Source organism: Pelodiscus sinensis, chromosome 1, assembly GCF_052426305.1.
Source record: "Pelodiscus sinensis isolate ZL-2025 chromosome 1, ASM5242630v1, whole genome shotgun sequence".
Taxonomy (NCBI): Eukaryota; Metazoa; Chordata; order Testudines; family Trionychidae; genus Pelodiscus; species Pelodiscus sinensis.
This window is the reverse complement of record NC_143052.1, coordinates 216,675,032-216,688,000: the sequence shown is the minus strand read 5'-3', so window position 1 is coordinate 216,688,000 and position 12,969 is coordinate 216,675,032. Positions and strand designations below refer to the sequence as shown.

The window sequence follows — 12,969 nt, the reverse complement described above, 5'->3', positions numbered from 1 at the left end:
CACTAACAGCTAGGAGAATTCTGCCAGGGATGCCCATGCTTGTATTTTGAGTCTTGGGTCTGAACTTGGTAGCGCACTGGGGTTGTGCTGGGACACAGGCATTGCAAGCACTGGGGGCTTGTGTCTAGGCAATGTGTACTTTTATAAAACTCTGAATTATTTCAACTTTATTTAAAGGATCATCTGTGTTAAATTCAATTATGACTCATAATGGATGTACTGTGAACTGTTTTTATTATGAAACAACAAAACAATAATACAATTTTAATTAAACTACTGGAAAAATAAGGTATTTGTATTTGGAAATATGTTGAATTAACCAATCTCCTAACTAACCAACTATACACAAACCTTTAATTAATTCAACAGTGCAAACATTTCAAATGCAGTATTTGGGGGGTGGAGGTTTGTATGAAGTCACAGGCAAGAGTACACTTTGCCTCTGGGTTGTGGGGTTGAGTGACATGACTCAGCATGTGGAAGAACCAGAGGGGGCAATACAGAATGGGGAAGAAAATTGGCAGCATGTGACCACCAGGAGAAGAAAGACAACTCGGGTATCCCCTATCCAGATAGATGTAAGTAACCATTTTCAGCTCTCTGCACAGGTACCACAGTGGAGAATGCTTTGGAAGAGACCCTCAAGGGAAGGGATCAGAAGGAGACCCCATCGACCAGAAGGCAGGTTTCACAACCACTACTCCCAAAAGAAGGTGATGAGTGGTGGCGGTCAGAGACTCCCTCCTTAGGGGATGGAGTTATCCATCTTCCGTCCAGACCAGGAAACTCGAGAAGTCTGCTGCACACAAACAAAAGATTAAATTAATACAATTTGCAGTTAATCTAGTGGACTTCAGAACTCCTAATAGTCGTGGAATCAATACACAGTCATTGGTTGTGTGTAGCATGCACATGTGTTATCAAACCAGATTAACTTGATTTGATCTGGATTAAATTCCCATATAGACAAGCCCTTACTGTTCTACCACAATGACTAGACATCCCTTTCTGTAGATTTTCTTGGTTATTTCCCTTGTGGTCCCCAAAGGGAGGAATCTTCTTCAGCAAATTAAAGAAAGGTATTTTCTCAGTAATCTCCAGATGGGAGCAATATCTGTGTTCAGCTGAGAGAGATCCCAGACAGGAGTTTGGACTGAGTTGAGTTGATTGGTCCACTAATAACTCAGTGATTCAAGTAAAGAAACAAAACAAAACAAAAAGCATTAGTTTCCAGCACACACTACACAGTTTGACATTCAGTTTCACTGTAAAAAAATCCTATGGAATTAAAGAAAGTAGAAGGTCAGCAACGAATGTGAGGGGGTGCTACATGGTTTAAAGCACAGAGTGCAGAAATCACGACTGCTTGGCTGATGGTCAAGCAGTGTATTATGTATATACATGATGCAATCAGCTCCTAGCTCTCACAACACAGATGAAGGGAAGGAGCACAGAGAGAGAAAGAATTATTCCTAGTGTTTCCCCTGCGGTCTGCGCGGTTAGTTGGAGTCAGGGCCTTGTAAGTCTATTGATGGTAAGATGAGAAATTGAAAGTATGCGTCAAGTATATTTCTGGTGTAATCTTTTTTTATTTAAAGAAACAAATAATCCACATTGTTCTTTCCCCCTGAACATAGCAGAAACAAATAGCAGGCAGTTCCCTCACTCAGAAATCCATTGAGTCTTCTGCCCAATAAGCCCTGTCTCTCTCTGCTTCAGTGACAATCACAGTTACTCTTCTATCCTTCTCTCCTTCCAACAGACACAGCTTCCAACTGATATTGTTGGCCTTGATTGAGTTGAACCTGAAAGAGCGTGCCTGAGATCTCCATTAAGTTAATGAGGTCTGGAGTTGTTTTTTTGGATCAGAGCACACTCTGCTGGCAGCCATTAATACATCAGGAAATTATTGAGCAGCCTTACCTACAAACTGCTTGCTCCAATCCTGATAAGAAAGCCAGTCTCAAAAATGGAAGTTACATTTGCATTTGATCAATAAAACTTTTGTGGTTCATGGGTGCTTAAACCCCTCCATGATCAACAAAGTTGTGCTGTGTCAAGTAAAAGTTTAAACGCTGTTTTACTGGCAGGGGTATTCTCCTGCTGTCAAAGCGAAACCACATGATATGGAGTGGAAGTATTTTGTCCGCAAAAGTGCCAGCAAGCAGTGTTCACACAAGCTGACTTTTACCAACAACATTGTGTCAACATAGTCATGTCACTAAAAGCTGCATAGTGTCGAAATGCCCTATTTCAGTGGCTGTTACAGATTTAATGTATTAAAAAGTAATTTCCTACAACAAAATTCCCCATGCATTCATCTATGCGGTATATAAAAACAGGGCTATTTTTAAATATTTTAAACATGAAAATCTCTCTAACACTTAATCAGTGAGCAGGGGCAGCCCGTGACTATTGGCGGACTTGGCTGTCGCCTAGGGCGCCGCCTTCAATGGGGCGCCCAGGGCGCCCAATGATGACGTCACTCCATTGACGCCCATGCAGGCAGGGGCGCCGATCGCTCCTTCCGCCTGGGGCACTAGCTGCCGCAGCCCACCTCGGGCTGCTCCTGTCAGTGAGTCTTTGTTTAATCCCCATTCCTATTTTTTAAAAATTTAAGTTGGATTTATACAAGAACCATGTAACTGAACCGTGAAATTTTTAATTTGTAGGAATGAAGGCTTCGCACCAAGTACCTACCTGAAAGAGATTTCCTTGGATGATGATGAACCTGGGTAAATCAACCTGCAGCCATTCAGTGCTTAAATTTTCATCCCACCATTTTAGAACAGCTCTGGCTAAATTTTTAGAATGTTTTACTATTTTGTGATCTATTCTGTGTTTTTTTGAATACTCTACATAAAGTGTCCTGAAAAATATCAGCTAGACTATATCTTCACCTCCTAGCTGTATACAGACGTTATTCTGAAATAACATAGTCCGCATCTACACAGCAAGCAGCTATTTCGACATAATGTCAAAATACTGTCAAGCTGGAGGAGTTCTTACTTCTACTCCTGTGACCCTCATTTTATAAGGAGTAAGGGAAGTCAGAGGAAGAGTGCTCTGACTTGGACTTCCTACTATGTAGACAGTGCCAAAAGCCAAAATAAGCTATGGAGATATACCTATCTCATAGAGCTGGAAGGGATCTTGAGAGGTCATGGAGTCTAGTCCTCTGCCCTCACAGCAGGACCAAGTACTATCCCTGACAGATTTTGCCCCAGATCCCTAAATGGCTCCCTCAAGGACTGAGCTCACAATTCTGGGTTTAGCACCTTAATGCTCAAACCACTGAGCTATTCACTCCCTGCTGTTTGGACTTAAGCTACACAATTGATGTAGCTCAAGTTGTGTAGCTTATTTCAGCTTTAGCCCTGCTGTGGAGATGTGCCCCTACTGACATCAAAGGAAGTTTTGCCATTAACTTCAGTGGGACCAGGATTTCACCCTACACATCCGCTATTGAGGCCTCACCCTTGCAATCACATATGTAAGTAATTTTCTGCATGTGAGCAATCCCATGGAAATTAATGTGATTTAAGTGAAGCCTGCCAGACCAGATCCTTTTTTTTTGTAAGTATCTTTGGCCCTGATCTTGCAAACACTTAGGTTGTGTATATAATTAAGCACTCGCCTGAGTGTTTGCAGGGAGCATTTGAATAATCCCATGGACTACAGAGAGATTTAGCTGAGGGTATGTCTATACTACAAAGTTAGTTCGAACTAACGGATGTTAGTTCGAACTAACTTTCATAGACGCTACACTAGCGCTCCGTTAGTTCAAACTTAATTCGAACTAACGGAGCGCTTAGTTCGAACTAGGTAATCCTCATTCCACGAGGATTAAGCCTAGTTCGAACTTACTAGTTCGAATTAAGGGCTGTGTAGTGGGAGGCTAGCCCTCCCCAGGTTTCCCTGGTGGCCACTCTGGCCAACACCAGGGAAACTCGTCTGCCCCCCTCCCGGCCCCGGACCCCTTAAAGGGGCACGGGCTGGCTACAGTGCCCGTGCCAGGTGCAAGCTTGCCAGCACCCAGCCAGCAGACCCTGCACCTGGCACGGATCGAGCCAGCCACCCGATGCCCCCCAGCCCTCCCCCTCTTCCCGGGACCAGGCTGGCGGCTCCAGGGAGCTTCCCCGGGACCGCAAGAGGCGGGCACCCGCCTGGGCTAGTGCGGAGATCGTGGACCTTGTCCACGATCTCCGCACTAGGCACAGGAAAGTGGCCAGCTAGGGCAGGAGAGCTGCCAGCCTGGCCACCCAGGAGCAGGTGTGCATGAAAATCAAGGGGGTCCACTGAGACCCCCGACCCTGAGCCCTGAGCTTACAATGGCCGTACTGGGTCAGACCAAAGATCCATCTAGCCCAGTAGCCTGTCTGCCGACAGTGGCCAACCCTAGGGACCCTGGAGGGGATGGACCGAAGACAGTGACCAAGCCATTTGTCTCGTGCCATCCCTCTCCAGCCTTCCACAAACCTTGGGCAGGGACACCACTCCTACCCCCTGGCTAATAGCACTTCATAGACCCAACCTCCATGACTTGATCTCATGTCCCTTTAAACTCTGTTCTAGTTCTAGTCTTCATAGCTTCCTGCAGCAAGGAGTTCCACAGGTTGACTCTTTGCTTTGTGAAGAACAACTTTCTGTTACTAGTTTGAAGCCTGCTACCCATTCCTTTCCTTTGGTGTCCTCTAGTCCTTCTTTATGGGAACTAATGAAGAACTTTTCTGTATGCACCCTCTCCACCCAACTCTTGCTTTTAGAGACCTCTATCCTGTCCCCCCTCCGTCTCCTCTTTTCTGAGCTGAAAAGTCCCAGTCTCTTTAGCCTCTCTTCATATGGGACCTGTTCTCAACCCCTGATCATTGTAGTTGCCCTCCCCTCTCCTATCCTCTCTCTTCCCCTCTCCCACCTCCTTTTCCCAGTCTCCCCCAGTTTTGTTCAATAAAGACAGATTCAATTTTTGAACACAATTGTCCTTTATTTTGTACATCAAGAAAAGGGGCTAGGGAAGGGTAAGTGGAAGGAGGTGAGGGAGGAATGGGGTACGAACCCCCGATGGGGAGGACTGGGCTGGCTCTGCGGGCTTCTGGGTGTGGAAGCTCTCCTGCAGCCCCCCAATTGCCCACTCTCCCCAGATGGCAGCCTGCGGCAAGTGCAGCCGGGCTGATGGCCGAGTGGTGTGATGTGCCCAGTGTGGGTAGTCCGGGCACTCCAAGCCAGGACTGCTTTGCAAGCGGGGCACCCCTGAGAACTGTCTGTTCGGGGTGGGGGTCGGGACCCTTTGAGCGCAGCCCTCGGCTAGCCTGAGACAGCATCTCCACGCTCTAAGTCCTCCTCTGATGCCCTGCCGGCACTGCTTCCGGCCATCCTTAAGCCCGGTTCAGGGTCCACTTAATGTGGACATGCTAGTTCGAATTAGCAAAACTCTAATTTGAACTAGTTTTTAGTTGTAGATGCGTTAGTTCGAATTAGCTTAGTTCGAATTAACTAATTCGAACTAAATTAGTTCGAATTAGCAATGTAGTGTAGACGTACCCTGAGTAAGTTGTGCTGGATCAGGCCTACAGCTTTTTATAAAAATGTAATTGTATAATTTCCTGAATGTTGTAGAACTCAGTTAAAATTATAATCTTAAATTGTTGGTTTATTTTGGGGGTTACTGAAAGAAGGGGAAGATATTTATTTTATTGTCACTTGTGGCATGTGCAGTTTTAATTCTGTCCTTGGTGTCGAGAACGTTTATTGGAGAATTTTGAATTTTTATGATTTTGGAGGATTTCAGTGTAAGCTTCAATGAGACAATTATAGTCTCATAACAACTGCAGCAGAGAGGTTCAGCCCCTCTGCCTAGAAGGAGAGACAGCGAGTGTTTAACTGCCCTAGCATTGTAGGTACAGTAATTCCCCATTTAATGCTATAGATATGTTTCAGAAAATGATCATGTTAAGTGAAAACGTGTTATGTGGGGTCAATTTTCCAAATGAAAATAATGGAAAAGGTTGGGGTTGCATTTCAAGCGGTGGTATCTGTTGGGACCGGGACATAAGGTTGGGGGAGAAAGGGGACTGGTTACAGCAGGGAGGGGAGGTGTTTCGCTCTGGGGAAAGGGAGGAGAGGGGAGGGGGATTGGGTTGGGAGCAGGGGCGGATATAGGGCAGGGTGAGCGGGGCGGCCGCCCCGGGCCACGTGCTTCAAGAAGCCCCGCGCATGCACCGTGGCGCCACCGTGCATGCACTGTGTCAAAGGGGGGCCCCCGTGAAATTGTGCTGCTTTGGGCCCCACAAAATCCTCATCTGCCCCTGGTTGGGAGCATAACCCTGTGACAGGTCTGCTGGGACCCGCACTGTGTCCAGCGAGGAGGGTCGCCAGGGAATGGCATGGTGAGCGGTGAACCCTCCGGCGCTTTGCAGGGAGGTGGGGGAAGCCCTGTGCTGTCGCCAGCGATGGGCTATCTGGGGAAACCCAGCCACCGGCCTGCAAGTGGGGGCAGAGGAGAGGGGGCAAGGCGTCCGGTGAGGAGGAGTCAGCAGGGAACAGTGCGGCGAACGGCGAACCCTCCGCCACTTTGCAGGGAGGTGGGGGAAGCCCCACACAGCCGCCGGCAACAGGCCGGCTGGGGAAATCATGTTATTCCGGGGACGGTCGTGTAATTCAAAAAACATTCCCTAACAAAAAAAATCGTGCTATCGCGAAAACTTGTTAAGTAGGCACGTGTTAAATGAGGAATTATTGTATTATCATGAAGGGGGTGGAGGGATATTAGACTCTGCTCATAAGTTTCAGTGAATGCCCTCTGAGCATGCTCCTGATTTTTCAACTGATAATTTTGAAAATTGAAGTTTAAATTTCCTCCCACAACTAAACAAGGCATTGCTATTTACAAAGGACTTTTTAACTGCAACATGTTCATTTGCTAAATTCAGCTGCCTCTGCTGTAGCTTTAAAATGGAGGTTAGCATATTTTACCATGGGAAAATGTTTAATTTTTTGACTTTCACCAAACCAAAAAAGAAATAGAAAGAAAATGAAATATCTCCTCAAATTTGCCTGAAGGGAGTAAGAATCCTCTTTGGGCTCAGCCAATAGTAGTTCGGCGTGAATACCTTCAATATGCATTTGGACTCAAAGAAGGTTGGCGTATTTAATCTTGATTTCAGTGGAGTATTTTGTCTTTGTAGGGAAAACTCCAGCGGAAGTGACGCTTCATCAGAAGAAGAGGAGAACATTGTCGCGCATGAGTGAGCATGTGGAGCATTTTCATATGTAAACCTTTGAGACTAGGATGACCTTTCTATTAGATGTCTGCCCAGGACCTAGCATGCTCAAGCATTTATCCTCCTCTCAATCCTTTGGCAATACAAATCTTCCTTATTATTAATAATCTTCCAGTGGAATGACTCTGTTTTCATCCAACAAGTCAGTGGATGGGAATGCTTTTAAGAAAAGCCTGTCTGCTACCCTGATAAAGTGGCATGTACACAAAAGATAGACACCCATGAGAAGGCTGAGGGGATTTTCTTTTGAAAACATATGGGAAGTATCTGTCTCCTTCCTTTGGGAGCTTTCACATTTTTAACAGATTATATCCGTTAAAGCCTGGCTATCACAAAGGGGTTCAAATGTGCAGGAGTGACAACAGTTGATGCGTTTCATTTGAAAGTCTCCCCATGATGGGGTGCATGAAGGGCTCTCCATGGTGGTGGGGGAGAGAGAGAAAAAGAATCCTCACTCTCTGAAAGCTGCAGAGCAGGGTGCCATGCTGAGATCCAAGTCAGGGTGAGGAGAGCCACAGGAATGGGGCTACTTACATGATGTCAGTGACCCCAAGACCCTACACAGAGAATATGGAGAGGCAGCGGTCACCCCAGATGTTAAATTTTTAATGATCTGAGTTTTTTTTTATTAAAAACACCATTAAGGAACTTTGTGTTTGAAAACTGTCAATTGTTACCTTACACGTGGCCTCTCAAGGGACAATCTTAATGGATAAAGGAAGGCTCCCTGGAAGCCACAGTTTGCTTACACTCTTACTTTCCCCAGAATAATACATCTAAATGGGTATTTAAATATCTGAGCATTTGGGAGTGAGCTTCCAAATTTGGTCCTGAGTGTCCTGTGATCTACTGTTAATAATGTAACGTTATAGGTATCATCTGTGTGGAATAAACAGCAGTGAGTCTCAGTGTTCTAAGAGGCTAATTCAGAATATATTTATTTGTTCATCCTGTACTTTCACCTATTTCAAGATCACACTTAATTGTTACCTTAGAAATCACATGTAACTAGCAAATGTATCTTGATCTATACCAGAAAGGCAAAATGCTTCGGTGGCTAGGGAATTTGGCTAGGACACTCATGTGTAACCTGGGGCAATTTTTTTAGTTGCTCTGTGCTTTAGTTTGCCACCTGAAGACTGAAGATAATAGCGCTGCCTTGCCTTATAGGGGTGTTGTGAAGATAAATGCATTAAAAACTGTGAGGTGATCAAGTACTATTACTATCAGGACTATGTCAGATAGATATTTTGGCTTTTTAAAAGCAGATTTGAAAATGAAGCATCTTGTAAGAGTTTTTCATCAGTCTGTGTTGCCAAACAGTTATTCAGAAACCGTGCTGTAAACAATATTTCTTGCTGCAGTTGGTATGCAGGTGATCTCTCCAGGGCCCAGTCAGAGCAACTCCTGCGACAGAAGGTACCAGAAATATCTTTAGTAATTGTGCTTAAACCTCTCTCCAAATGTTTCTGCGTCAATTGTTGTTTTTGCTGTTCCTTGTGTCTAGAGGGTGCTAATGCTCTTTAAAGTGAGAATGGTAGAATCTCAAATAGAAATTATCTTAGTATGAAGATGTAGGAGTAATTAGGTTTCAAAAAGGTTGCGAGTGAATGAAGGGGACCTGAAGCTCTGCCAATGAATTTCACTCCTGGCATGCAAGACCCTAAATTGCCATTTCAGATGTTGGTCTTTTTTGTGTCCAGACTGCCAGTAAGAGGATACCGGGGGATAGGAGAGTGTTCTGTGATGTGAACAAATGGGGACAATTAGACAATGGCAATGACATGCTCCTTTCCATCAGAGACCTGACAGGTCAGCAGTTAGCGTTCTTCCCTATTACCCCTCTTAAGTCCCTTCATGCTAATTTCTTGTGTATTACCTGTTGCATTAGTGCTCAGGCACTGCTGCACAGCTCACACCCATGCTCGCCCCAGCCAGGCCCCTACATTCCTTCTCAGCTGCCTGCCCCAAGGGCTCAGAAGTGAAGTAGAATCATGGTGAACCACTGTGTGTTTCTAGGAGGGAAGGGGGACCAGTAGCAGGACTACATACCTATGTCCAGATCAGACATTGAATGGTCCCGAATCCTATTGAGCTGAATGGGACATGAGGTTTTGCAGCACCTTGCAGCACTGAATCTTAGCCGCAGCTGGACTTGTTCCAGCCACACAACAATCAAATGAAGCACAAGACCAATGCCACCACTACAGGTACTGCTAAGAAAGCCATGGTGGAAACCAAAATCACAGCACCTACCTATAGTGAAAAGCAAAATTTGAGAGTGAAAAGTTGGAGGATAGAAAAGAGGAGGGGCAATAGGATTTACCTGCCTCTCACATTACAAATTGCCTGATAATGAATATGTTCTGAATATCTATCTGTTTGGCCCCCCAGATATACTGAGACATTGGAAATCCAAAGAGAGTTTAAAGGAACACGCATCTAGGCAAAATTTCAAAATATTTCTCAGATAGTGGATGTTTCGCATGATGTTTCCCTTTCTTTTCATTTATTATTTTTAGGGGAAAGAAGGTGCTTTTATGGTTCGAAATTCAAGCCGCATGGGAAAGTACACAGTGTCTGTATTCAGCAAAGCTCTGGAGTGAGTATCAAAAGGATTGGTTTTGTTTCTGTTGTGCCCCATGGGTTTGTTACCTGGAACCATTCAGTATCAAAGTTATTTCATCAAATCAGAACTGAACTCTGGGCAACCTTGGTACAGACTTCTAAACAGTTATTATCCCTCTAAATCTAGCTGTGCCTTAATCCTCTGGTCCCTTATGCTGAGTCCACTGCAACAGAGAGAGGAAGCCCTACAGAGAGATGTGCTCATTGCAGGGATGACAGCATAGGAGAGTGCTGGAAAGGACTCTTACAGCCAGCTGAACATGGAGCAGGATAAGTCATATAGGAGGTTAATGTAATGCAGGGAAGAAAGAGGACAACTGAAGACAGAGAAAAATAGGGAAGGAGAGAGGAGATCAAGCTTGGGAGGGGCAGGAAAAAAGCAAAGCGAGGTTAGAAATAGAACTGGAAACATTCAGAAAAAAACTACCTTAGTGGGTCAAACCACTGGTCCTTCTAGTCAAATATCCTGCAGTCAGTGGTGGCCAGCACCAGATGCTTCAAAAGAAGATACAATACCCTAGTTCCCTGTCATCATTGTTTGCATTAAATAACATTTAGAACAACAAATCCTGCATCTTGGCCAAGGGTTAGACTACACCAGTGGTTTTCAAACTTTTCTTCTCATAACCCAGTTGAACAAAATTGTTGACGCCTGTGACCCAACATAATTTGACTAGAGTGCAGGCTCCAGGGTGGGGCTGAGGATGAGAGCTTTGGGGTGTTGAAGGGGGCTCCAGCTTTGGGAGGGGGAGAAGGGCTAGGGCAGGAGGGGCTTACCTTGAGCAGCTCCCAGTCAGCAGTGCAGCGGGGATCCTAAGGCAGGCTTCCTGCCTACCCTGGCACCACAGACCATGCACCCCAGAAGCAGCCAGAAGTAGGTTCCCAGCCAATGGGAGTGTGGAACTAGTGCTCAGGGCAGGGGCTGTGCACAGAGCTCTGTGCGTGCTCTTCTCTCCCTCCCCCACACCGAGGATCCGGGCCTGCCGTACAGTCTGCGGTGCCTGGACAGGCAGGTCATCTGCCTTAGCACTCCCACTGGTCGCCTGATCCCCATGCAGCAACAAGACCCAGTGCCTGACATCCCACGATCCGGTACTGGGTCATGACTCATAGTTTGAAATCCACTGCCAGATGACCCTAACCCTATGGGTCTATGATTTTCATGGAGAAAGTTTTTTCCTCTCCCCAGGCAGTTAGTGTAAATTAAGGATGTTAAGAAGCAGGTAATTGACTAATTGTGTAGTTGATACAATTTGTATCGAGTACAGAATTAGTTGATAAGGGGCCCCTTTGTGGCTCTGCAGTTTAAATGTAGTAGGAGCCAGGCACGCAGGCAACCTTGCTACTACTACATTTAAACTGCAGAGCTGCAGTGGGGATAGGTCCAGGACCCCCGGGACTGAGCAATCTGCCTCCCCTGTCCTCCCTCCCCACACTGTGAAAACTGTGCTGGGGGAACCGACTTTTAAGTCAGATCCCCCAACTTAGACTCCTGCTTCCCCCCACTTGCTGTCTCTGTATCAGAGGCAGCAACAGGTGGGGAGCAAGTAGTCAAGTAGTGACTTGATTACGCCATAAATCCAGGCTTATTGGGTAGTCAACTACTTGAGTAGTTATTTACATCCCTATTATAAATATGACTAGCTTTCTGAATACTACTTATTAGAAGCTAAGGAAATATGAAAAATTTGCAACATAAGTTTGTAAAAGGACTGCTCAGTGAAATAAAAGTATCACTTCACTTACAGGACTGCTAATACCACTTACTAAGCAAAGCATTCCCTTAACTGAATGACAACTGGTAGCAGCAAAGAAAAAATAGCATCAGAAGTGTAACGGGTGTATTTTGAGATTGGTGACTACCTGTCTAATTAACTAAATAAGACTTGGACTTTATTAAGTCCATTTAACAAGGCTCTTACATAAAAATTACTTTGTGTTATTTTTCAGAGAAAAAAAAGGAACTGTCAAACACTACCACGTGAACACGAACCATGAAAACAAATATTATCTGGCTGAAAATTATTGTTTTGATTCCGTTCCCCAGCTCATTCACTATCATCAGCATAACTCAGCAGGTAAACCACTGCAATCTCTGCCTGTCCCTTCTGGTGACCCTGAAAGTGTTTGCCTCCTGTCATATGTATTCTGCCATAGATAGATTAGAGAGACCCAAGTTACTGGGTTTGTAGACTGTATGGCGAATCTCTTGCCCTACTCAGTGAACTAAATAATAAGAATAGATGTATATTAGCTAATAATAATAATAATTAATAAATAATTAATGTGCTGTATGTATTGTGATCATTGACTGGCCTTCTTTGTAGGTATTATTACCAGGCTTCGACATGCTGTGACTACGAAAGTAAATAAGGTCCCATCCACAGCCTCCTTGGGAAATGGTATGGACATGATTTTCTCTTTTAAAACTATTGTCACTGTTTGCCACCTGTCAAATGCTAGTTGAGCACCCCCTGCTGGACACTCACCAGGCTGCTGTGAGGGGATCTCAGAGGTGAATCCTCAAATCCTTTAAGCTTCTAGATTAGTGTTACTCAACCCATGGGCCACTTGTGGCCTAGTCAGCACACAGCTGCAGCCCATGTGACATCCTCAGGGCAGTACGGATAGAATATATGTCATGTGGATAAGAACAGCCATACTGGGTCAGACCAAAGGTCCATCTAGCCCAGAATCCTGTCTGCCGACAGTGGCCAATACCAGATGTCCCAGAAGGAGTGAACAGAACAGGGAATCATCAAGCAATCCCTCTCCCAACACCCATTTCCAGCCTCTGACAGAGGCTACGGACACCATTCCAACCCATCCTGGCTAATAATCATTGGTGGATCTAACCTCGATGGATTTATCTAGTTCTTTCTTGAACCCTGTTAAAGTCCTAGGCTATGTCTACACTACAGGGGTTTTGTTCAAAAACCCGTGGAGTGTCCACATCTCAAGCGCACTTTTGCACAAAAAAATCTACAGTCAATCGACAGAACAGAGGGCTTTTTGCGGTGTAGGTATACCTACTTCTACGAGTCATAACTCCTTTTTGCGC

General features: G+C 45.2%; 1 protein-coding gene across 1 annotated transcript in view; it reads left to right on the top strand.

The window, feature by feature from the left end:
- BMX (BMX non-receptor tyrosine kinase) overlaps window positions 1-12,969 on the top strand; it is a 43,347-nt gene that overhangs the window by 19,475 nt on the left and 10,903 nt on the right. The window contains exons 8-13 of the mRNA XM_075914309.2: window positions 2,673-2,735; window positions 7,185-7,244; window positions 8,645-8,699; window positions 9,803-9,882; window positions 11,859-11,986; window positions 12,236-12,310. Coding sequence (XP_075770424.2) covers window positions 2,673-2,735; window positions 7,185-7,244; window positions 8,645-8,699; window positions 9,803-9,882; window positions 11,859-11,986; window positions 12,236-12,310 — 461 coding nt within the window. The remainder of the gene's footprint in view (window positions 1-2,672; window positions 2,736-7,184; window positions 7,245-8,644; window positions 8,700-9,802; window positions 9,883-11,858; window positions 11,987-12,235; window positions 12,311-12,969) is intronic.